General features: G+C 34.6%; 1 protein-coding gene across 1 annotated transcript in view; it reads left to right on the forward strand.

Annotated features, from left to right (window-relative positions):
• LOC145693182 (exportin-4-like) overlaps nucleotides 1-27,663 on the forward strand; it is a 102,083-nt gene that overhangs the window by 41,265 nt on the left and 33,155 nt on the right. The window contains exons 9-13 of the mRNA XM_081768954.1: nucleotides 10,933-11,107; nucleotides 15,212-15,388; nucleotides 21,814-21,906; nucleotides 24,701-24,863; nucleotides 25,015-25,195. Of these exons, the coding sequence (XP_081625080.1) occupies nucleotides 10,933-11,107; nucleotides 15,212-15,388; nucleotides 21,814-21,906; nucleotides 24,701-24,863; nucleotides 25,015-25,195 (789 nt within the window). The remainder of the gene's footprint in view (nucleotides 1-10,932; nucleotides 11,108-15,211; nucleotides 15,389-21,813; nucleotides 21,907-24,700; nucleotides 24,864-25,014; nucleotides 25,196-27,663) is intronic.

The following is a 27,663-nucleotide window of genomic DNA, read 5'->3' on the forward strand; positions in this document are numbered from 1 at the left end:
GAACGCACGCTGCACGGTGGTGATAGATTTTGTCTTCACATATTTCATCACACAAAATGCTTTCTGTTGATTATTCGCCATTTTGCATACTTAAAACCCTGCCACCTGGTAAGTCACAGCGGAACCTGCAATGACATAAACAAAACTTAAAAGTATGCTCTTTCGATTTTGTGAAAGGAATTTTTGCACTACGTATGCAAATTATTTCATATTTAAATCATATCGTTCTAATATAATTTGCATATCAATATGTTAATTTCCAATAAACATTAATATTTAAATATTTAATTCTTTTGGTAAATATGTGTGTCTATAAAGAATCATACAGTAATAAAAGTAACTCTGTTTTTAAAGTGCCGCAAAGTATATATTTATTCCATTTCCAACACGCCCCTCGTATTTGTTTTAAAACTTCTTTTAGTCGCTTAACAAAAACTATATCTCTGGTATTGGTGGGTTTAATCCGTCAGCCTGCTTAAGAGCAGATAACTGGAAACTGCCACACAACTCATTTTTTTTTAAAAAATACAACTCCACATCTCATAAAAATAATTGTGTATATATAACTATTCGTATTTATACTTTGTGTAGTCCATGGGACGTAAAATTTAAACATTTCATTTCTTTTTCTTATTTTGTGTATTTTAAAAAAACATTTTTTTATATTAATTAAACTTGTAAACTGTCCAATTTTAAACCGCTTGCTTGTTATAAGAAGCAAGAAAACCCTCAGCAAAACGATCCCCTTGACTTTGTAAATGGAAATAAACAAAAAAAAAAAAAAAAAAAAAAAGTTGTAAGGCCACCAACCTTGAAGGGGTCTGAACATTCCAAAGAAAAGAACGAGGGTAAAAAAAAAAAAAGCGAGTAACAGCAGGGAGCAAAGGGAAGTAATGGTCAGTTTTCCGCATTTGGGACAACACGGTTCGTTTTTCGTCTCTCTCTGGAGGAAAAGTGTTTTGTGTGTTAACTTAAACAGTGTCTTTACTAATAATGGTTGCTCAATTCAAAATTACAGAAAAAAAAATTGTTTTTCAGTTTTCTTAGTTTCCTAATAAAATAATGTAAAACAAAAAAAAAAAAAAAAAAAAACATTACTGCAAACTAAACATTAAATGTGCATCTATAATAATATCAGTATCCAAAAGCAAGTTTTAACTCAGTTTTTCATTTTTTTAAGAGCAAGTTTTTTTTTTTAAGTTTCTTCAATCTCCTCAGTGCCAAATAAACACACAATGTATAAACTTTGTAAATGCTTCGGTTCACTATTGTAGCATTAAAATAAAACAGGCAAAAAGAACTTGTTAAAAGCCTAAATGCTACTATTAAGAAATTTCATATAAAGACTTTTGTGAAACCATCGTTACTGCAAGCACAATAAACAGTAACTTGGTGCAATTTATCATAAAATAAAAAAGTGAAATAACATTCTTATAAAGTACTCAAATCTACAGTAAAATCTAAGTGAAATCTACAGCGCTAAACTATATATCTATATATTTTTTTTTTTAAATCTCGCTTTAAAAAAAAAAAAACTTTCCGTTTTTTTCCTGAATATCTCAAATATAATCGCCAAGTTTTATATATATATATCGAATAGTGTGCAAGTGGTAGTGTTTTAAAATAAATACCTCATCATTTTAGTAGATATGGAGTTGTTGTCTTTTAGCCGTTTGTTTCATCAGTATTGGTAAGTACCAGATTTACTTATCTGTTCTTTTTCAGGTTAATGAAGTCTGGTTTCATCAATGCCAAATATTTCAAAATCTTATGGTAATCACATAGAAGCATATATTCTTTAATACCTAAAGGTGGCAGTTATAAGTCATAAGTCCACGTGTCAAAAAAAGTCTAAAAGGAATACCAAACTTTAAACATGGAGCTCACGCTTCCAAAAATATAAAAAGTAAACAGTTTTTTTGCTCTACCGGCTAATTTTCAAAATTTTCTTTTTTTTATATTATTTGAAAGTAAAGTAAATATTTTTTTTTATAAAAATATATACATTCCTGAAGGTAAAGGTGTTAGGAAAGGATTTTACATATGTTTGCATATAAATTCTTTCCCCTCTTCCTGTGCCACACACCTTTACTAGGTCGGACACCTAGCGTGTTAAAAAATAATTAAGCGGGCTACTGTCCCACCACAAAATAAATTGGCGCCCAGCGTGGGGCAATTACTACGCTTCTGTCCAGAGTTATTTTACACAAATTCGGTACATCAGCGTAGTAGCAATGATTATGCTTCAGAATAAAACGCATAAGTAGTGAGTGTGATTACCAGTAGATTCGTATAAATTTGTTGCTTAATATTTTATCCTAATAAAAAAAATACTTTCCAAAAACATTGATTGCTATTATAAATGTTTTTTATGATGTTATATATGTGTGTTAACTAAGAGTATTGGTGTAAAAAAAAAAAAAAAAGTTTCATAGTTCAAGGGGGAAAATAAATTTAGAAAAATTATATTGTTGAGATAATTTTAGAGAATTTTTATTTTAAGATACTCACTATTACAATAGGAATTGATGGTCATTACAAAATTAAAAGCCAGAAGAATGGAAGAGCTTAGGAATTTAAATGATGAGCAATCTTCATCGTTCCTTATGAATGATGTAATAGAAGATAGGATAGAAGAAGAGATAGGAAATACTAATGTAGAAAGCAGTAGTAACATGGAGGGTAATAAGTCAAAAACAGATAAAGTAGACAATAGAGATAGGGATCATATTGACCCAGTACTAAAATTCCTGAAGAAAATGCAACAAGAATTGAACAGCAAAATAGACAGGTCACAGCTTGAGATACAGCAAAAAATGAAAAACACACATGTAGAGATTAGAAAAGAAGTGCAGGAATTAGGGACGAAGTTAAACCAAACGTATCAAGAGTTAGATAATAAAATTTCGGAACTGAATTCGAAAATAAAAAACAATAACGTGGAAGTAATAAATACTAGGCATAACTTAAAGAATGCGTATAAAAAGTTGGAAAGTAGGCTCAACAGATCATTAGAGAGTACAAAACAACAGCTTCGTAATGATCTTAAACGTACTGCATGTCAATTAAACGGAGCGTTAGGAGAGGTAGCCGGAAACCTTGAGAGCACAAACAAAATTATCAAAAAAATTAAAATAGATGTAGGCACTAAATTAGCTAGTCTAAAGGAAAAAAATCAAAGTGTATTAAATCAAGTAGAGAGAAATAGGGCAAATGTAGACAAAAAACTTACGAACATTACGTCAGTGCAAGCAAATGTAACCGAACAGTTACGCAAGAACATTGAAAGTGTAAATACACGAGTAAATGAAAAAATGGAAGCAATAGAAGAAATGATTTCTTCTAGATTAAACTTGGAATCAAATCACGAAAAATCAGTATCCAACACAGGCATTCCACTAAAACAGTCTTTACCATCGTGTACTCAAACTGTATCAAATACAATAGTTTCGCCTGCCATTATGCAACCTGTAACATCTGTGTTAAATATTGATAGTCAGTCTACACAACTAGCAACAGCGATGAATTCCTATATTCATCGGGATCTAAGCTTGCCTAGTTATCAAGGCACTGAAAATAAAACAAACACTTATAATTTTCTTCTCGATCTTGATAATTATTTTGCTCTAACTGGAGTACCTAATGAAAATTTTAACTTTAATATCAATGCCAAACCTGTTTTGAAAAAATCTCTAATGAGCATCCTTGAAAAAATTCCGTGTAAATTAAAAAATCTAATATCAATGTTGCCAAAATTACAAACTTCTAACTCGTTCTATGGCAGCATTAAATCCCAAATAAAAAGAGATGTTGGATCTAAACATGTTCGAGAAAAATACCATTCATATAAAGTTTTAAACAGAAAACTATGTAAAAGAAATAATTTAGGAGTACGCATTTGTATACCAAAAGTAATAATAAATCCTCTATTAAAATATTATCACAATAAAAATGGCCATTTGTCAGCCAGTAAATTAGTCCCACAACTCAGTAAAAATTATGTATGGCCTAAGATAAAACAATCAATACGCAAGTATTGTAATTCATGCCCAATTTGCCAAAAGGCAAATCCACCCACTTGCTATTACACAGGAAAAATGCATCCAGTACTTACAGATCGACCTGGAAAGTATATTTGCATAAATTTCTGCGGGCCTCTAGTAAAAGGTATTGAAGGTTCCGCATTTGGGACAACACGGTTCGTTTTTCGTCTCTCTCTGGAGGAAAAGTGTTTTGTGTGTTAACTTAAACAGTGTCTTTACTAATAATGGTTGCTCAATTCAAAATTACAGAAAAAAAAAATTGTTTTTCAGTTTTCTTAGTTTCCTAATAAAATAATGTAAAACAAAAAAAAAAAAAAAAAAAAAAACATTACTGCAAACTAAACATTAAATGTGCATCTATAATAATATCAGTATCCAAAAGCAAGTTTTAACTCAGTTTTTCATTTTTTTAAGAGCAAGTTTTTTTTTAAGTTTCTTCAATCTCCTCAGTGCCAAATAAACACACAATGTATAAACTTTGTAAATGCTTCGGTTCACTATTGTAGCATTAAAATAAAACAGGCAAAAAGAACTTGTTAAAAGCCTAAATGCTACTATTAAGAAATTTCATATAAAGACTTGTAAAACCATCGTTACTGCAAGCACAATAAACAGTAACTTGGTGCAATTTATCATAAAATAAAAAAGTGAAATAACATTCTTATAAAGTACTCAAATCTACAGTAAAATCTAAGTAAAATCTACAGCGCTAAACTATATATCTATATAATTTTTTTTTCAAATCTCGCTTTAAAAAAAAAAACTTCGTTTTTTTTCCTAAATATCTCAAATATAATCGCCAAGTTATATATATATATCAAATAGTGTGCAAGTGGTAGTGTTTTAAAATAAATACCTCATCATTTTAGTAAATATGAAGTAGTTGTCTTTTAGCCGTTTGTTTCATCAGTATTGGTAAGTACCAAATTTACTTATCTGTTCTTTTTCAGGTTAATAAAGTCTGGTTTCATCAATGCCAAATATTTCAAAATCTTATGGTAATCACATAAAAGCATATATTCTTTAATACCTAAAGGTGGCAGTTATAAGTCATAAGTCCACGTGTCAAAAAAAGTCTAAAAGGAATACCAAACTTTAAACATGGAGCTCACGCTTCCAAAAATATAAAAAGTAAACAGTTTTTTTGCTCTACCGGCTAATTTTCAAAATTTTCTTTTTTTTTATATTATTTGAAAGTAAAGTAAATATTTTTTTTATAAAAATATATACATTCCTGAAGGTAAAGGTGTTAGGAAAGGATTTTACATATGTTTGCATATAAATTCTTTCCCCTCTTCCTGTGCCACACACCTTTACTAGGTCGGACACCTAGCGTGTTAAAAAATAATTAAGCGGGCTACTGTCCCACCACAATTGGTTATTGGTACAAATAGGTGAGCATTAAATATTTGAAGTTATAATATTTAATTAAAACCTGAGTAATCATTTGTAATAACCCTATATATATATGTGTGTGTATGTTGAGCGTATATTCAAGCATAACTCTTCGACCCAGGTGCACCGATTTTAATGATTTTATGTTTGTTTGAAAGAGTATTCTTTTCTGGTTGTACCACGTAAATGTCATGAGGATCTAACAGTAGTCTTCGGAGCTAGACCATGAAATTTGTCAATGACTGACAGTGTTCAGTCCATAATTATGTGTATGATTAGTCATAATTTCGACATAGGTGCGCCAATTTTGTTGATTTGTTTTTTGTTTTAAAAAATGTGTTCATATAGATTTCAATAGAATCTGATTATAGTCATCGGAGCTAGACCATGAAACACTTGAACGGTTGATAGCGTTAATATCGTAATTAACCGACTTCATTATGTACATGCTCATGCATAACTTCAACACGGATGTACTAATTTTGATCATTCTTTTTTTTTTAATTCCAAAGAGTATGCTTTCTGGCAGGTTCCATATAAATTTTGTCAATATCTAATGACAGTCTTTAGAGTTGAACCGTGAAAATCCTCAACAGCTGATAGTCTTAATACTGTGTATATGTTCTCGTATAATTCCATATCTCATCGCATAGTCCGATTAATATATATATTTGGTAACACATTTTTCTAGGTCGACCTAATTAAGAGAAAGTTAGTGCCCTTTTAGTTTAGGTATCTAACTAAACTAATCGGTCATTCTATAAGATTTCTGTAATTCCTGAACTTCCAAGCTTTCGACTCTCTCCTGGAATCTTGGTCACGGGGATTAAAAGCAGAAAAAAAAAATAGTGGAAACATCAAGGAATAAAAATTGAACGGATTTACCAAGGGAAGAGCTGTGTGGTACAGAAACACGTTGTCAAGTACGTTAGTGATCAACAAATGAATATGCTGCAAATTAAAATATGACGGAGAGTCGAAAGCATGGAAGTTTAAGGACAATTCAGGAATTACAGAAATTTAAAAGTAGAATGATAGAATTTTTGAGTGTGGTTTTTCATTGTATAATGTAATGGAGTTACGAAAAAAACGTAATAATTAAACTAACTTGTCCGGGAAAATAGTTTACAAAAATTTGAGGAAACCCTGGAGAGAGTAGCCAAGAATGGAAATATATTTTGCGGAAGACGGCTTTGATGAATGCGTGAATCATATGCTTGATGAAGGGGCTAGAATAACTTCTAAACTGGCTAATCTTGTAATTCATATTACCATACAAGTACACATAATATAATTACGGTTCATAAACACTAAAATATTCACCGGAATATTACTAGACGATAAAATACACTGAAAAAAATTAACCTAAGAATACACATGCTTAGTTACGGGTTACTGTAAAGGAAAAAAAAAAAACAATATTAAAGTTTCATATTCCACGCATGAAATTACTACTAAATTTCAATTACAAATATACAAATGCATATATAATTAACAACTAAAAATTTTCTTATCCTGGGCATCTCGATACATTTTTTTTTAAAGATTCTAAAATGAAAATCAAATATTAATTATAAATCACATATAGTAACACATTTAAGAATTTAGAAAGTGGGAAGGGATTCTAAAAAAAAATAAAATAAAATTAAAATAAAAATAAATTTAAAACAATAAAAGATTCTATTATAAGGCCAAAAGTATCTTCCCACTAGCTGGGGATGCGGAGCTACGCCACTAACTCAAATTGCTTTTGGATAAATGCAATTTCCCTACGCATATAAGATGCGTGTAAATATTTATTAAAAGTCTGAAATTCAAACATCTTAAATAAAAAATGAATGACATTAAACTAAAAGTAAGTTGTTAATAAGGTTTGCAACTCTAATACTTAGCTGAATGTATGAGGTATGAGGATGAGCAAACAAATGGGAAAAGGAAAGAATCCGTTATTCGCAAACATAAACACAGGTGGTCGAAAATCCAGCGGCTGTCTTATCAAAACAAAAACAAAAACAAAAAACAAAAAAAAACGTGATAGCTACTTTTCGCTGAACGTAGCAGTCTGAAAACAAAAGGAAAGGAAAATTAATACATGTTGATCACCTAACAGTTGAAAGAAAGATTTAAAAAAATGCGTAGTTCTGCCTTTCCTTCGTGGTAGCTGAAAATAAATTGAAAGTTGCCTATTGTTTGTTTTCTTTTTTCCTGTGGTTACCATTTTGAACAAAATGATATAAATTATCACTATAACATGATTAGAGTCACCTAAAAGAAATTTTTTTTTTTTTTTCAAATTCCTGGTACTAAGCTGAAAAGAAATGATGTATTAAAATATTGATGTTATAAGTATTCGAGCATCAACCGTCTCGATTCTGGTCACTGGTTCGGTCGCCATTTTCTATAATCGATTCGTTGTCTCTGTTCGGGCGGCATTTTCTGTGATCGCCTGGTATCGGGTCGCTGTACCATTTATTTATATAACTATTTTCCGGGGTCTGTCCTCCGTGGTCCTATCAATGAGTATGTTCCGGATACCTGGACTTACCTGGGTAAGGCGTTGAAGGACATCTCCTAAAAGGGATTACAAAATTATCTTTAAATTGCCTGCTCGTCTAAATAATGAGATGGTTATTAGACACGGAGAGGTTCGGATGTCTCGTCTCGAAAACCTCACGGACGATCAGACGGTCACTCAGACCACAACACACACAAACATTATTCATACCCACAACAAAAACACACTGGATTAAACGACACTATGCTTATTTATTAAAATACTATTTAAAGAAAAAAATAACGGATTAGAAAAATAATCACAACACTCAACACTGCATATGTATAATTATTTCCTTTAATAAAATCACACTTTACTTTCTCATTATACTTTAGCCCTTTGTCACTTTATGTATTAGGATTGAAGATAAAGATGATTCACTAGATATACTTTTCTCACACCACTAACGCACTTGGGGGATTAGCACTGGGGAAAAGTCGCCTGGATAATCCCAGGAAGTAATATAGTTGCTGCTCCAAACAATCCTCAAATGTTGACGTTTATCCTCAGTAAAAATAGGTAATCTCCAAAGTGGAATGATAATGTTGGAGGGCACGTTTATAACTTTGACTCACAAGGTATGTGAACCTAGGACTTACTGATTGGGGCTAGCCACGATTAAGTCATTGGCTAGTGGCTAATAACGTATACCCCTTACCACAACATTATACTTGATGCTCGACGCGACTTGTGTGGTTGCTGCCTCGAAACTTGGAGTAACACATCTCGAACTTAGAGGTTTGAGATACGAGCTACAATGAGCCACTGATCAATGTTGGCAGTTCATTCTCAAAAGCACTCAGGTTAAATCACCTGTATGTACATGCAAATAAAACATAAAAAAGAGTTAACGTTAATGTTAGTCCACTGGCCAGGATGCACAAGACATTGCGATAACTTGACTGTGGGAACATTTAGATAACGGGCTGCTAAAGCGATATGGCTGGTGCCATCCAGTCGTTTCTGCGCCTGATGTGCTCTAGATCGCAGTATTTCCATAAATGATTAGATAATACACGTAATTCAGTTCCAAATCACCATAGAACATAGTTTTTGCATATTAATAAGTCAGGGAGAAACACTGAGAAGTTTCGTCGCTCACTGAAATGTTCTCACCACAAAATAGCGTTTTAGATATATATATGAATAAACGATGAAAGACTTCCTTGTCCTTTTTCTTGTTGCGTAGGAAGAAAACTGTTCCCATCGAAGAAAGAACTTATTGGCGTCGCAGAATATAGTATAAATCGAAAAAAATATTACTGTCTTTCCAAAATATACAGAGCGTCCACAAAAAACTTCTATAACCTAGTGACGGTTATAAGTACATGACTCCAGTAAAATCAAACTTGCATGAAGTATAAGAAAAGTGATTTACTTGGTCCCACCGTACTCTTTACTTTAATTGAATATTGCTTTCCTCTCAGGGAACATCTTCAGCACCATATCTATTACTGCGTCACCTGATTCTTACCTTTACATTTCTTATTGTGGTTTTTGTTTTGTGAAAGAATAATTCGTACAGAGAATTTCTTAGACTTAATTTCTGTTTTTGATTACCCTTAATGATTATCTCGCTATTTATAGTCAGTTCACTTTGTGTGTGTGTGTGAAAATACTATTGTTAATATTTATGCAGAACTCCACAACATGTCTCTAATTTATTGATCTAATATGGTTGTCCCTCAATTCACTTTCTGGCTGTTGTGAACACTAATTTCGCTGGCAGATTTAACACTCCGCAAACTTTGTGATTTTTAGAAGTTAAGTGGTTGGACTCTTATTGTGTGACATTTCTTCTAGCAAACTAAAGTAAATTTAGAAACAACCACAATAAGTTAATGACATATTGTGAAATTTCCCTTAAATATAAATTTTAACAATATATTTTTTTTCTGAAAGTAGCGAATTGACTGTAAACACAAGGACAGTCATTCAAGGTAATCAAAGGCCGAAATTAAGTCTAAGGAATACTCTGCACAAATTGTTCTTTAAAACAAAACAAAAACTACAACAAGAGATATAAAGATAAGGATCCGGTAACGCAGTAATAGAAATGGTGCTGAAGATGTTGCCAGAGAGGAAAACAATATTCAATTAAAGTAACAAACACAGAGTCATAAGGTGTCACTTTTCTATATGTGTCCTATAGCTCTTATAAGTAGATATATTTTATCAGGTATCTTGAAAATCAGAAAAGTTTGTGTGTATACTTACAAGTAGTTTTCATAAACCTTGTTGTTCTGGTGCGAAGATTAGAAGTAACGAATCAAAAAAGTTCGTTAAGAAAACGCATAAGAACAAAGCCCAACGTATTTCAAAGCGTAAGTCTATCGATGTAACAAATGCACCGATTTGTAGTTCAAATTAAATCTATTGCGTCGAGATATCCCATCCTGATATAACCGTTTTATTTAGTCATAAACGAAAGAGTGAAGTCCTTTCTACAACACTGTGATGAAAGAGTTTGCGTGCTTCGTTAGTCTCTCTTTGACAAAAGAGGTTGACAGAAAATAAAATTCGAATTCGAACGGGGAATGGTATTTTAACATGGGCTTTATTCCATAACTTTCCCAGAAGCGAAGCGGATTACGGTTTCTCGAAGTCTCACAAAATATCAGCAATGTTGTTAAAAATATAATAAAAAATAGAAATAATGAGTATTGATAAAATAATTGAAACATGTTTGATGTTTTTGTTTGATACTCTTGAGTATCATGTTTCTGTTGAAGTAATGCACATCATTAAAATAAATACACAGTCTTTGCAATATCCCCCCCCCCCTTCATTAATAATTTGATACCAAACGTAAGATGCTTCCTGCTCTTATTTGATATATATTAAGAAAATTGAACCATATGATAATATTTATAGCTTGAAATAATATTTATAGCTTTGTTTGTTTCAAGAACTCTATGTGTTTTATTTTACTTCGTATAGGGTTAACATTCTGGACAAAGAAGCTCTGGGAATATCAAACATTGTAAGGAAGCTTGTTCTGTTTTTTCCACCAACAGTAATTATCGGACTCCCGGCAGATTTATTGCAGTCATTTCTGGAACAGCTGACTGATTTGTCGTGCAAGTTTGCGGAGAAAGCTGCACAGGAAGAAGCTGTAAGTTTTCTTATTTCACTTTGTACGTTGTTCTGTGAAGTCAACAAGTGTGCTTATTAAGTGCAAGCTCAAATATTAGAATCCCACTTTAAAGTACTTTCACGGAAATCCAACCTTATAATTTATACGATACGTATTAGTGTTTCTGGTCAGTATAGTGCAGTAGTTGTGACCGGAAGTAGAAATATACAGAAGTTATAGGATAGTCAAGAAACAGTAATAAAAATGTTATTCCTAGGTAATATTTTATGATTCCTTTGAACATTTCTGAATGCATTTTATTTTTATTTATAGATTCATTTATTTTTCTTTTGCAGAAACAGTATATGGAAAACTAGAATAATAATAATTTTGTAAAAGAGTAGTTTTCATATCTCTAATATTTTCGTTGGTTCAGCTGCACACGTCAATGCCATTAAGAAGTAATCGTAAAGAAATTGGATAACATATTTTAACACAACAAAAATCAGATAAACACAAGTAGAAAAAGAGGACATTCGACACACAAACTACTGAAGCACCTTTTTTAATGTTTGTTGAGTTAGGTATTTTCTGTTCTGTTAAATAACACCTAAGGTGCAGTTTACGTATATAATTAACTGGATCTATGAAATCCAGAAACCAGATTGAGTTGACGTACACTTAATGCATTAAATACTGGAAAAAAAAAAAACTGTATTTTAAAAAAAGGATATGACAAAAGTAAACACACGACAGCCAATGTCAGTCGGCAAAAATAGTCAGTTTGATATTATGATTTCGAAATTCATTAACTATAGTACCGCAAGGGCTATCCTGCCCAAACGTTTATAATATTTACATAAACTCAAAAAGTTTTTTTTAAATTATTTTGATTAGAATCACGAACACGATGTGCGCTGTACCTGTTACCGGCTTTCATGGAGACGGTAATGGAACTCCAACCACGTCCTTAAGCATACCCGATGTGATGCAGCTGCACAGGTGCGTTCTTCAAGATCATTCAGGGTTTTGGGTTAGTGGAGGTAGATAGACCCCTAAAGGTAAAAGTCGCACATGGTTAAGTCCAGTGATCTTCAGAGCAACTTGCAAAATGCTGATCATTGGATCCAACTCATCCTATCCATCAGTTTGGTAAGTTGTCGTTCAGAAAACTGCGTACAGATGACGCCAGATTCCCCATCTTATTGTATAATGTATACCTCCTTCTGCAGCAAGTTAAGGAATTAACCAGTCATGTAGCATTCTTAAGTAGCTTTCACCTGTGATTAATTGTTCCTCAAAGAAAAATGGACTGTTCACTCGACGCTCTGACACCACACAAAAAATACAGATGCTCCAGTCTTACTGAATGTTTTATGCCACTTCACAATGGAGTTTTGGTATAAGTGGATCAACATCAAAGTTCCGTTTAAATAAACGCTGCATGTCACAACATTTTTGGCAAGTTCTAGCGTGTATCAGCTTCTTTGCTGTGGAGTAAACTCCATTTTCGACATCACTGCCCTCTGGGTACCTCTGCCTAAGTTTGAACTAGTGATTCTGAAAAGAAAGATGTGAAAATGTTTTGACTTAACTGAGGTTCCGACAAAATTTCTCCAAAAATATTCATATAACTATTGATACGACAGCTTAAAATCAGAGACTACTTTTGTGTTCATGCTGTATTTCTCTACATTTATTGCCAACTTCAAAGAACATTTATTACTATTTATACCAAATACTAGGAGGTGTCACCTAAATGGATGTATTAGTTTTTAATACTAATATTGGTTGCTTTATGGGAAATATTATTTATTTAATCATGAAGTAGAATACATTTATAATATTTATAAATCGATATCTTTCAAAATACTGTTTTCTCATATATTAAAAATAAGAGCTGGGGTCCAGTTGAACCCCATTTCGCGTTAGAAAGGTTACATTGTGTGTAGTCAATTTTAATAATTTAATAAGCTGAAGGTACTATTACGAAGACTGAACTCTTTCCTTAGTTTTCCATAAATCGAAATAGCAGTTATTCTTGATACATATTAATTGTATTTTTTGCCACATTGCACAGTGGTCCGAAACGCCGCAAAACCTGCGCAAAAATCCAAAATGTCAAGTACTGGAGTATGGAGTATGAGTAGCATACACGTTTAGTCCATACAATAGTGCATTCAAAAACAGCATTAAATATTTTTTAAATACGAATAGAACGAACATGTAGAGAAGTAAAGTTCGTGTAATGTGTAATTAGAAGTTTGCTGTACAGGAACTGGAAGCAATACTACAACACCACACAGCGTCTCCGTTTAAGAACACAAGTGAACGAAAAGGGAAACCCCATGAAACAGAAACTGTAGGGAAGTAGCAATGAGAGGAAGTATATAACTGCTCTCCAGAAACGAACCTGGAGGAATAATGTCATATACAATCTTAGCATATAAGTAGTAGGAGAAATTGACTGTAGTGGTGATAAATCGTTGAATTATAAAAAAATTACCAAGAGGTACCAGTAAGATTCCTGCATAGGTGTGAAGGACAACATGTATAGGTAACGTACATAACAAAAATTGTTGCACATGTTTGCACATTTTCAGACTAGTCACCTGTTAACATGGGTCAGTACATAAAACAATGTATAATTTGACCCATACTATATCCGCATTATGTACTGTCTTGACACGTTTCGCTTTTCATTTGGTCTTTATCAGAAGGAAGATAGGTGAATTACTAAACCGCAAATCGTTCGCTGCACTTTCGAGGGAAAATGGTTTGAGAACAGTATGTATAGGACGTGCAACAGTGGAAATCGCAATCTAATGTAGATTTTCTTTTCAGGCCTAATTGCTTTGATATTGTACACATTAGTCTTTGTGCTTGTTAAATTCAGAAAGTGGTGTTTATTATCTGCTTTTTTCAGGAATAATGGCGTTTAGGCCTACCAGAAGATACCTTTTGAACGTAATGAGGGTAAAGGCTGACAAACATCATTCTGAACAAAAAGGACACTTGGAAGAGTACATTATAGGAAAGCTGCGAATTCAGGATAATGCAGAAAAGTGCAAAGAGATAAAGACAGCTATCAAAGTGTTTTGCACCAAGATTTTCCAGGGACTAGATAGTTGTTCCAGAATGGTTGATAGGTTTCTTGAACGATATTCTGATTGGGTTAATGCACCTGCAAAGTTACCATTTGTGGAGCTGGCAACTGAAGCTAAAGAAAGTTCCACTATTGCACGTCCTATACATACTGTTCTCAAACCATTCTCCCTCGAAAGTGCAGCGAACGATGTGCGGTTTAGTAATTCACCTATCTTCCTTCTGATAAAGACCAAATGAAAAGCGAAACGTGTCAAGACAGTACATAATGCGGATATAGTATGGGTCAAATTATGCATTGTTTTATGTACTGACCCATGTTAACAGGTGACTAGTCTGAAAATGTGCAAACATGTGCAACAATTTTTGTTATGTACGTTACCTATACATGTTGTCCTTCACACCTATGCAGGAATCTTACTGGTACCTCTTGGTAATTTTTTTTATAATTCAACGATTTATCACCACTACAGTCAATTTCTCCTACTACTTATATGCTAAGATTGTATATGACATTATTCCTCCAGGTTCGTTTCTGGAGAGCAGTTATATACTTCCTCTCATTGCTACTTCCCTACAGTTTCTGTTTCATGGGGTTTCCCTTTTCGTTCACTTGTGTTCTTAAACGGAGACGCTGAGTGGTGTTGTAGTATTGCTTCCAGTTCCTGTACAGCAAACTTCTAATTACACATTACACGAACTTTACTTCTCTACATGTTCGTTCTATTCGTATTTAAAAAATACTTAATGCTGTTTTTGAATGCACTATTGTATGGACTAAACGTGTATGCTACTCATACTCCATACTCCAGTACTTGACATTTTGGATTTTTGCGCAGGTTTTGCGGCGTTTCGGACCACTGTGCATTGGGAGAATGTGGTAAACCGAAGCTGCCCCTGAGTTTGAACAGTTTCAAGTAGTAGAAAAATGATTTTTTTTTTCCTTTCTTAAATATACTTCGGCTACATACAAAATCCTTAAATTTGTCATATTTCTGCTTTATTTATTTATTTATTTATTTTTATTTCTATTTCCAGATGCATTCAGAAGATCATCTATATATGGAAGCATTTGATCATATGTTGGAAGCGTGGATTTCACTTTTACATGATAGTCAAGTTTTGCCAAAGGAATACTGTAAACAGTCTTCAATTCAGATTCTTAATTCCTACTTACAGTGTCACCTTTCACCACCTGATGGTACAAGAGGTTTGGTAAGTTTATTTTTTATTAGTAAAAATTTAAAACTTTCGTAGTGCATGTAGGTTTATACATTTGGAAAGAGCGAATATGCCTTTCGTAAGGTAGTAAAATAGTTTTATGTAACATCTTATTTAATGTTTAACAATGTCACACTTGAGCTCTCAAAGGTAACGGTTTCTTTGGTCGTTCGTGAAATTCCTTTCTTGCTTATTTTTTATAGTTAGTTGTATCAAGATATATAATGTAAAATTAGCTATTATGGTTTTCTGTTCGTGATAAAACACTTTGATTGTGAATGATTGCCAGTTAAAAGTGCGTTCATCTCTGGCAGTGTCACTTTCCCTTTGGAGTAATGCATTTCTACTGTTTCACTTTCTGATTTCAAAGCATTGCAAGTGTGCATGTGACTTACATAGCACCGATAGCAAAGAGATCTGGATGTAACAAAGTTGGTTGAACATAATATAGGAATGCCACGTCCGAAAACGTCTTTGAACGTCTATGTTTCGATAACGGGCCCATCTTAATCTGGTCTGTCTTTAATTTGTTGAAATTCTACTGTCAGTTTGTTTTGCCATTGTTCAACTGTTTGTGTTGCTTTCATTCTGTGATTTAGTTTTCTCCGACATCAAACGGCGACTTGTAATCGAGCTGTGCTCATTTTTTGCGGACTACCTTCATTTGATAAGCTTCTCCTGAGATATGTTCAAGATTTGACCTTTTCTGGCTGGCATTTTCATAAATGTATAAATAGATCTAAATGCAAGTGAAAGTAATAATAAAAATCTTTAAAAACTATGATTGATCTATGAAAGTTGAAAATGATTTGAACAGATTGGCAATTTTTTTGTTGTTGCACTGGCCGGAGTGCCCATCTTCTTTCCAGTGATATTCAATAGACACTTTGGTGGTCAAGTATCGCGAACATTATAATTGTCTATAATTGTTACTAATACAATAAATCCTATCTTGGCCTCCTAAGAACAGTATCCGTACACAAATAATGATAATCTTTTCAGTCGCTTATCTTGGGAAGTTTCATTCAGCCTGTTTCTCTGAGATCAGCGAAAAAAATAACATTCTAACTGAAAATTGCATGGTCTGAAAAAGATCTAACACGAAGAAAAATTAATACGAGGGCTGATCAATAAAGAATGATCATAAATGAATAAAACATAATTACCTTACTAATCCTCCAAATGTAGATGGTCTTTTTTAAAGTAGTCCCCATCACTTGCAATGCATTTGTCACAACATTTGTCAGTCATCAAAGACATGCTGGAAGCAATTTTTGGACAGATCCTTCAAAATCGCCTCCGCAGGTTTAACGATTGCCCCTGAACATGCGAAACGCCGTCCTCGGAGATGATTCTTCAAAGTTTGAGAAAGGAAGAAATCAGAAGTTGCTAAATCAGGACTATATGGAGGATGGGGGTACACACGAAACGTTGATCTTTGCAAGATAGTCAACAGAATATCTGTACTGTTCTTCGCGTGTCACTTCCATGTTGCTTTATGCAAAACTGAAACTGCATGTGCTTGAACGGCTGCCAACGTTCCTGACGTCATGGCCTTCAAACTTGCTCTATCTATTTGTCTCTTCTTCCACTACGCGGACGTGTTTTGCTCTCTGTGCCTTGCTATTGTATTCACCTTATAAATACTGATGATCAATCTTTATTAATCAGCCTACGTATATAGGAGAAATAAAATAAAAATGTAAATAATAGGGCAATAACGCAATAATGATTCGATTCCCGGCGGGAGCTCATGTGGTTCGGATTCCACGTTAATCAGTAGGTCCACGTCTCAAATAGCCTCGCTGCTGAAAGGGACGCTAAACTGAAATTCAACTCAACGCAATAATGAAAAATATAAACAACGTGGTTGGCCTGATTGTTGTATCTTACAACGTCTGTACAAGTTTCTATGGAAATTAAATTCAGTTCATATGCACAGTGAGTGACTAGCCGCAATAATGAGGAGTTAGCTCCATTGCAATACAATGGACACTTTGGTGATCAATTATCTTAACTTGTGAATAGTTGATTACCAAAGTGAAATAATAAAAAATCCAGCTCGACTAAGGTGCTATGTTCAAAAATTAATTGCAATCGGTTCAGCCGTTTTATGGTGAAAAGACGACATACAGTATCAATTTAATTTTTATATATACAGATGAGGACATAAACACGATTTTTACGTAATGTGGGCGTGAGAGTTGAGATGCCGTTGATAAACCATTTTGGGTTGGATATGGAAGCGTTTCTGGTCTCCGATGATGTTTTGAGTTGTGCATGAGCGAAGCAAGATTCATTAGTTTCTATAGGGAATGGAGAAAAATGATATTGAGTAAGGAAGTTAGGAAAAGAGGATTTTATAGTAGTGAGTTTCTTGTTCCCACATCTATACTTCTACTAATTCACGTGTAAGGAAGTTAGGAAGAGAGGATTTTACAGTAGTGAGTTTCTTGTTCCCACATCTACACTTTTACTAATTCACGTGTCTCATTAATATTTTCTTTCGATCTCATTCTGGCACTTTGCAATAGCCTTCTCGTACATCATCCAGATGTTTTTATTTCTTTCTGTCTTCTATCTTGATTCCATTTTCTGCTCTTCAGTCTATGATATGTAACTGTAATTTAAATTTTATATATATATATATATATATATATATATATATATATAGGGTGTGTCAAAATAAGTGTTACAAGTCAATCCCTCGCGAACTATACATCAAATAAGAAAAATGTTAAGAGTCAATGTACAATACAGAGGGGCTTAAAAAAATGAGTCAAACACGAGGTTCTCCCGCCCCTCATTTTGGGGGAAGGGGGTGTAGGTGAAATTTTCAAATGGGAACATAGGTCGAGTGATACCTCGTTCGAAAGAGCTTGGAAAATTGAACAATTTTTGTAGGAAACAATTTTTGATATGGGGCACGTTTTCAAGATGGCCCTCAAAAATGGTCCTGTATTAATAAAATTTCCAGTACTTGTAAATCAGAAACGGCTGAGTTGAAAACGGTGAAACAAAAAAAGAAAAAGGAAAAATCCATAGGCAACGTGGAATGGTATTGTTGCGGTGTCCCCAGGGCACCATCTTGGGGTCCCGGGACCAACTTGAAAATTTCAAATAGGAATATAGGTTGAGTAATACCTTCCTTGTTCGCCAATATCCCGCGAACTATGCATGAAATAAGAAAAGTGTTAAGAGTCAATGTGCAATACAGACGGCCTAAAATATGGGTTAAACACGAGGTTCCTCCGCCCTACATTTTGGAGGAAGGGGTGTATGTGGAATTTCCAAATGGCAACATAGGGCGAGTGATACCTTCTTTGATAGATCGTGAAATATCAAACAGCTTAGTACAAAATTAGGACCTCGTGTTTGACCCATTTTTAGGCCTATCTGTGTTGTACATTGACTCTTAACATATTTCTTACTTGATGGATAGTTCGCTGGATATTGACTTGTAACACTCAGATTGAACACTGCGCGTTGTATCTGAATGAGGAACCATTTCCAGCGGCCATTTTGAAACAGGCTTGTCCGAAATGTAAACAAATTTTGTACTAAGCTGTTTGGTTTTCCACGATCTATCAATCAAGGTATCACTCGACCTATATTCCCATTTGAAATTTTCAAGTTGGTCCCGGGGCCCCATGATGGGGGCCTAGGGACACCGCGACAACACCATTCTACGTTGCCTATGTCTTTTTCCTTTTTCATTTTTTGTTTCATAATTTTCTACTCAGCCGTTTCAGATTTATAAGTACTGGAAATTTTATCTGCTACAGGACTATTGGGGGGGGGGGGGGCATCTTGAAAACGGTGGTCCATATCAAAAATTGTTTCCTATAAAAATTGTTCAATTTTCCAAGCTCTTTCGAACGAGGTATCACTCGACCTATGTTCCCATTTGAAAATTTCACCTACACCCCCTCCCCCTAAAATGAGGGGCGGGGGAACCTCGTGTTTGACTCATTTTTAGGCCCCTCTGTATTATACATTGACTCTTAACATTTTTCTTATTTGATGTATAGTTCGCGAGATATTGGCTTGTAACACTTATTTTCACTCACCTTGTATATATCATAAATACTGTCACAGGTTTGAATGTGAATAACACAGAGAGTATTAACACCAAGGCAATTTATTTTGGTCATGTTTTACATTGATATGTTGTACACCTGACGCACGAATCATTTTTCGAAATGTCCGCCCCTTGGCCTTGATGCAGGCACGAAGTCTGTCCGGCCACTGATCAATGGCATTACGCACCACGTCCATGGGGAGATTGTTCACTGCTCTGGGGAAGGATTGTTACAGACTGTCAACAGATGAATGCCGTTTATGGCAGACCTTTGCCTGAAGGACTGCCCAAAGTTTGTAGTCCAACGGGTTAAGGTCCGGGCTGCTAGAAGGCCAATCAGCAGTAGAAATGAAGTCGGGGACGTCCCGTCGGACATACGGGGACATATGTCGCCGTAGCATGAAAGTTTTGACTGTTTGGGAAAGCTTATTCATTGACGCATCAGCCACGGTGAATACAACAACGCATTTGTTAGTATGTAAAAATCGCTCGTGATCATGTCAGTGTCAAATGAAGTTCTTAGAGCTTGTTTGCTTTACGAGTTTAAATTGGGGACAAATGGTGCAGAAGCAGCTAGAAAAATATGTGTTGCGTTCGGAGAGGGTGTAATAAGCAAACGTACAGCACAAAAATGGTTACAGACCTTTTCAACTGGTGACGAGACCTTGCAAGATAAGCCTCGCTCTGGGAGGCCTAAATCAGTGGATATGGACCACCTGAAGGCCGCTATTGAAGATGATTCCAGTCAAACATGTGAGAAACTTGCTCACCGATTCAAGGTAAGCAGGGAAACCATTCGGGTAAGTCTGCATCAGTTGGGGAAGACTTGGAAACTGGGTCAGTGGGTCCCTCACCACCTGACCGCTACGAGCCAAGTTCTAAGACTGAATATCTGTTCATCTTTGTTGACGAGACACAAAATCTGTCCAATTTTGGACCGTATATTAACTTGTGACGAGAAGTGGGTCATGTATGACAATAAAAAACGGTCATACCATTGGCTATCACCGAATGATCCGAAGCCTTTGACTGCAAAACCGAACATCCATCAACGCAAGGTTTTGCTCTGTGTTTGGTGGACTACAAACGGTATCGTGCACTACGAATTCTTGGAACGTGTTAAGACAATTACCAAAGATGTGTACTCATCACAACTGAGAATAATAGCCACCAAACTGACCCAGAAACAGCCAGTACTAGTGAACAGAAGAGGTGTGCTCTATCACCAGAACAACGCGCACCCTTACACCGCAAAACAGATGCTGGAGGTAATCTCAGAACTTGGTTGGGAGCTTCTACCTCATCCTCCCTTCTCCCCGGATGTCGCCTCTTCGGATTACCATTTATTCTTGGCCATGGACAACTTTATGCATGGCAGGCAGTTCAAGACTGAACAAGACGTCAAAAATGCAGTTGCTGAGTTTTTCGAGTCTCGGGAACAAATATTCTACAAAACTGGCATTTACAAGCTTGTTGAGCGCTGAGAGAAGGTTGTAGAAGCAAATGGAGGCTATTTTGCCGAATAAATAAACCGTTAAAACCCTGTAATTGACAGTTTTCTTTCATAGTATAAAAGCGCACGAACTTTCTTGCTTCCCTGGTAGAATGGAGGAATTAAACGTTTTCCCAAAAAAGTTTCTACTTGGCCTCGTGAAGTACAAAAGGATGTAAACAGAAGAATAAAATTAGAAAAGGTATAGGATTAAGAGTAATGGAGTGAAAACTAGCTAGAGAGACTAATGTACCTACCCAGACCTGGCAAGATGCTGTAATCGGGTGTTATGATGATGAGTATTTATCATTGCAGGAAGGCTGCAAGGCTCCAATAGAATCCAGTGAGTTAGAAAAGATCTTGCATTGTCTTAAGTTTTTTCCTTGCTCCTTGGAGGAATTAAAGCTGTGTAAAACTTTGCATGTACTGGAAATGAAGATAAGACTTGTAGAAATAAAGTTTGTTTAATGAAATTTAGCGTTCTTTTTGAGCATCGAAACTATGTGAAACGTGGCCTATAGTTTAAGGTGGAATTCTAACCACCGTAATGCCTTCAAATTTCAATGTAATCCAACCCGGAACTACGTCCACCAAAGGCGTTCGCGCTAGTCACTAGACAAGCGGGGAGGACTGTGCAAATAAAACTAATGCAACCCACTCTTTTTGTTTTTATGTTTCAGGGAGTTTCAAGAAGAGTGTATGTATAACCACTCATATCAGTGTAAAGTAGTTTAAATACGATGTTAAACAAGTAAAAAGAAATTCAATTTTGTCGATATTTCTGACGTCAGTTATCTTATTGTTTATGCTGCTCATATTGATCTTACTTTTTCTTCTAAATTTCAGGGACCAGAAGCAGAAGACATAGAGGAAACCGAAGAAGATGATAGAATAAAATTTAAAGAACAGTTGCAAACAATAGGTGTATTTGGAAGGCAGGTTGGTCTGATCCATTCTTATTTCTTCGATTTAGTGCTGTGATTGAATGAAATATAGCTATTAGTTTCATTGTTTGTGCTGAGAGAAGTTCAGAATTTTTCAAGACGTGTAGAACGTGGTGAAGTAGAGTGAAGTGTAGAACGGGGGCACAAGTGTTGTGCGTTATTGTGCTCGGGAGGTCCCGAAATTGATATCCAACTGAATTAAAATTTTAATAATCAAGGAGTAATATCATTGGTATGTATTCTTACTAATGCATGCTATTCCTCATTCTTCAACAAGGTAATCATGTCAAATCTACGCTGGAGCATTTTACAGATAATTAAAAAATGAACGTACCATAGGCTTCTACAAGATTTCTCTTTATATTTTTAACCAAATCTTGTCCCTTCTCGAAAGGGCAAAATAATTTACGAGTACAATGTAGGTTTTTGAAGTAAAACACAAAGTTAAAATGAAAATCTCTATAGATCATTAATCAGAATTTTGTTTGATCACTATTTAAAAATAGCTATCTTTAGGGTGACTATGTTTCTGTATACATTGTGCATGTCGTTTGGTGTCATTTTGCTCTTGCTACTCATCGGAAAACTTGCCTGGTACTTAATAAGATTAATATATTGCTTATTTCAATTACAATCGAAGTTAGTTAGGATTTCCAAATAGCCCAAGTTTCAATGAAATCAATTGAATTTCTTAATTATGTTCCAGTCTTCGTTAATCTGAAACCTGGAATATTTTGAATGGTGAAGCTTTCATATTTACGTGGGATAATACTGTAAATAGGCAAGTTAACGAAGCCTGGAATATTCGAATAAATAGAAGTAATAATAATACTATTAAGTTCATTTATAATCATTAAATAAATGACGAGGGAATCTTTCCGGTTACGTTGTTAGTTATTCGATAATAATAATAATAATAATAATAATAATAATAATAATAATAATAATAATAATAATAATAATAATAATAATAAAACGGAAACAAAATAACAGTGCAAGATAATGGTGTGGTTGTTCATGACGCGGTGGATGTGGGAATGTGGTCACCTATGAGTTTATTGGTACATAGTGATAGAATAAATTGTAATGGGAAAGTAGTAATGGCGTTTTTATTTGTCACCTTATTTTCACTTTTAACCTTATAGTTACCTCTATTCTGTCGCGAGTACTTTAGTCCTTTTGGAAAAGAACACATTTAATCCGAATTATGAAGAGGAACCGTTTACCTGTCTATGGAGTGGTTAGTATGTTCCATTTTCAAAATAGATAGAGTCAGTTCATCCTAAAAGTACATTTCTAATTAAATAGTGCTTGAACTTAGGAGTATTCTTGTGTTTCTATTTTATTTTATTTTAATGTAATTGCGGATTTTTTCCCGTCTATGCTGTTATGGAGATCCATTTTAATAACGTAATAACATATTTCAACCGATTAATACTGGAAGGAAATTAATTATTTCATATGCTAATATCTACAAGAAGAATGCGTTATTTTATTATTTTAGTTATTTTAAAGTTTAGCAATTTGATTTTCCGTATTCTCTACTTTTGAGGTTTCTCCAGAGATAGTTTCCGATCTAAGTGATGATTTTGACAAGCAATAGTAGCTCCGCCTAGCGCGAAATGAATGACCACCAGTAGTTTAAATACATTGTGCCTCAGTTCATTCCTGATAGGTATGGTAAATTTTCGTGTAGTGGAATGCCACCAAACACGAAAATGTTGCCACTGAGAAAGCTACATAACGATACTTTGTTATGGCAAACACAGTTATACAGTGCCCTAGTCAAGATATGCAGGCAACGTGAATTCACTGTGTGTATTAAAAAGGGACAGGAACGGCGAGGAATGGGGCGATTCTGTAGAGCGAAAACGATTTAACTCCAATCTTGCTACGAGAAGTACGCCAGCTACTATCAGGAAAGTGCAGGTTCTCATCATAGGGAAGAACCCAGATACACAGAGAGATATTGCAAACCGTGTTGGAACATCCTCCAAAACAATTTAGACTAATCAATCGTGATTTGGATTCTAGAAGCGTTGAAATGAATGTGTTCAGAGACGCTTGTTAACAGTCGTACCTGACACATTAGGTTTGTATACACCTCAATGTGTATAACAGGCCAGTACAATTTTCAACAGAGAACGTGTTAAAGACTTCCGAAGTTGGTAGTTCTAGCATAGTGTTAGCTAGGGTTTCTTGGTCTATTCTGTTGCAATGGAAAGTTAAAGATACACCATGTAGCCAAAGATACCAAGATGAATTCCAATTATGATGAGATTAACGCTCTGTGAGAGGAAAACAAGTCGGTATGCCTGCATCAAGCCGTACCTTTTATTCGACGGTCCTCTTCCTTACGGCAGAAGAAACTGATATCCATGCCATTTCCTTCTTACGTATAAGTGAAATTTCTAAATGCCTCACCGATGGACTGTTGCGCCTTTGACTCGCAAACGCACCGTGGCACAGTGGAGACCCCACATTATTGGCGCTCGAGGAAATTCTGTAAGGAGAAGTAATTGCGACTGGGCATATGTACACTGCGCATCAGCCTCTTCCAATGGAAGCTTTGATGCCGGGCAATAGCTAGAATGCAAAGCCAACAAACAGAACATAACCGATGGTGGCATCATGTAATTTCCTGAAGTAGATGCATCTCAAAATTGTCACCATAGTTCGGAAACAATCTCTTTGTGAGCTTTATAATGACGTTTTCTTAGCAATTATTGCATGTATATATGAAAAGATTACTATTTGAAAAAAAGACAAGAACATGTCTTTTGTTCCAGGTTCCAAGTCATACGTTGCCTTTGCTAGCAAAACTGCTAGAACAGAGAACTAGTCATCTTCGCGAGCTGTTAGAGAGAATGTGTACAACAGCGATAAATATATCTGATACGAGCATTCTAGATAATTTATTCGAAGATATTCATTGGCTGGTTTTAATCGCAGGTAAGTAATATTCTTTGACAAAATAAGATTTTTATTCTGTTGTGTGTTCTATTCTACAATATAGTACTATATAATATCAATTAACAGTTTATACAAATTATAGCAGTAGCATATGAATACAACACAATTTGTCATCCTTGTTTACTTTTAGGGCATGTCGTTTCGATGGATAACGAAGGAGAAACTGCGCTTATTCCGTCCGAAATAATGCATCATAGCATTCTTCAATCAGAGCAAGTAAATGTGGATCTAACACTTAAATTGCTGGCATCTCCAGATTGTCGCGTCACAGATATACCTGGATGTGAGGAATCTTCGGATCATTTGGTTAGGTGAGGTCATTTGGTAACAGCTACATTCTTCGTTAAGTGAGAGGTGTGGTCGAAAGAGTTGATAACCCATAAGTAGCAAATTGTTCGGTGAAAGCGATTGAAGTTATAAATTGGTGTGTAAAATCACATCTTCCAACTAGTTGCTCCAATTGATTTTTGAGTAACTTCTTATGCTTAAATTCTTAATAATTATTGAAATGGTTACATTATTTTGAGGAAAATAAACCAGGTGTATACAAGATTGCAATAAGGATTATCAAATTTTTCGACCACATCCTTCGTGGAAAGTAAAGAATTATACTTCGCGCTATTATCACATCGTTGCTAAAGAGAGAAAGTTCCTTTCTAACTATCAAATATTTACAATTTGAAACTTGTATCCGAAACATAAGGCACGAATGCGTTATGCCGTATAGTATATTAAGGGTCCACTGTTTGAATAATACTAATAATAATAATAAGAAGAAATTTATTTATTTATTTATTTACAAATAATATATGGGTAACTGTTAACAGTATGTATCACTGTTAGAAGACAGATAATAATGGCCACAATCTGTCAGTTAACAGTGGGTGTTTTTTTAAATAGTACTTAAATAAATAAATAAATTGTTCCAGGGGAATAAAAACCATGCATTATTGTTGGCAGCGAACGATATATTTTTAGCGCTGGATACATTCGTTTTTTTCGGAAATTGCGCATGGGAATTTACTCTCAAGCATGTCATGTTGTTCAGCTCGATATGATTTAGCGATTGATATTCTGTATCATCTTTGGACAATATTGTAGTTAAATCAAAAATTAAAGTTTAAAAGCCGATCTTAACTTTGAGCTATATCTTATTAAGCATGTAGTGTATACTTTCATCTTTCTAATAAAGTAAAATTATTATTACTTTTTTTTTTTTTTAAAGTTTAATGTTCCACTGTTATGCACTTTAGGCTAAAGGAGATGGATATTTGATGTAGTGAAAGGGGAATACCGTAATCTAGCGGTTAGAGCGTTGAACTCGTGTCCGCGTAGTCTCGGGTTCGATTCCCGGCCGGTACTTTCCAATTTTGGCGTCCACCCAGCGTTGTGAGGCAAACTGGGGAGTCACGTGAAAACAAGATATGACGACCACTAGGTCTAGAAAGCTCTGATGCGCCTGTTAGAAACAGAGCATCACAGCGCGCTGACCATGTACTCGCCGCTAGACTGGACGTAGTTCAGCAGGTCGCTAGCGGATGGCGTTGGAGAGGCTCACAAATGGGCCGTTACACCAAATGGTTTGGTGTGGTTTTTGGAATGATAATGAAATTAAATTTTTATGCTCTCCCTCCTGAAACCAAACCAGGGACCACACGCATCAAAGGCGCACGCGCTAGTTACAAGATAAGCAGTGAGGGCTTATCTTCGTAGTGTTATAATGAAAAGCTTGATGGCGATATATACTTCAGAATTGGTTTCATCTAAATAGGTTGCGTGGTTTTTGTGCAGTATCGGTTGTTAAGTTCACTATATATATATATATATATATATATATACAATGGCGTATTTAGGGGGTGGCTTCCGGGCTTAAGCCCCCCCGAAATAATAATAATCTTTATTTTAGTGCTGCGAACAGCTTTTGGCAAAAATACAGCACTTGGTATCAGAGTATGCAATGGAATAATGATACTGCTAAAAATAAATAATAAGAAAGAAAACAATAAAAAGAAGGGTACTAATATAAAACACAATGTAGATAAAAGTCAGTTAAGCAGAAATAATTCCTTGTCAACGCAGTAAAAGTTATCAAGTTTTCCATCCATCTAAAACAACAAGAAGCTAAGAACAGCAGTCATAAAATTACATTTGGCTTAATGTTTCTAAACGTCATTGATTAAAAACTATCAGTCAGATCACATAAAACTTTCACATTGTTTAATACAATAAGTCTAAAATGAGCTTAAAGAATGTGTCAATCTTTTTAAAATTTCACATTTCCAATTCAGAGGAACTAAAATCATGGTATTTCTTATGCTATGATTTGGCACTTTAAAACCTATGTTTTGTAAACAATATTCACTGATATAAATGTTATCTAGTATTTTTTGCATGCATACTCTGTCGAAATTTTTTCGTCTATTCATAAGGCTTTCTAAACCCCAATAATCAATTTAATATTCATAACTATGTGAGTAATAGCTCATTTTCATTTTAAAACATAGCAGTCGAATAAAACATTTTTGCACAGATGCAATCTTGTTTGTCAAAGTTTTAGAAATGCTGTTCCAAATTACCGAACCAAATTCTAATTTTGGTCTTACAAGTAATTTATATAGAAATACATACGTTTTATCTCTTTCAAATACAGGCCACTGTTTAAAAATAAAACCTATTATCCTTCTGGCACCTTGTACAATACAATTTATATGATTAGAAAACTTTAACTGACTGTCAAATGTAATACCTAGGTTTTTAATAATGTTTACTTTCTCAATTT

This window comes from Thermobia domestica, chromosome 1 (assembly GCF_964235325.1).
Source record: "Thermobia domestica chromosome 1, izTheDome1.hap1.1, whole genome shotgun sequence".
Classification (NCBI taxonomy): Eukaryota; Metazoa; Arthropoda; class Insecta; order Zygentoma; family Lepismatidae; genus Thermobia; species Thermobia domestica.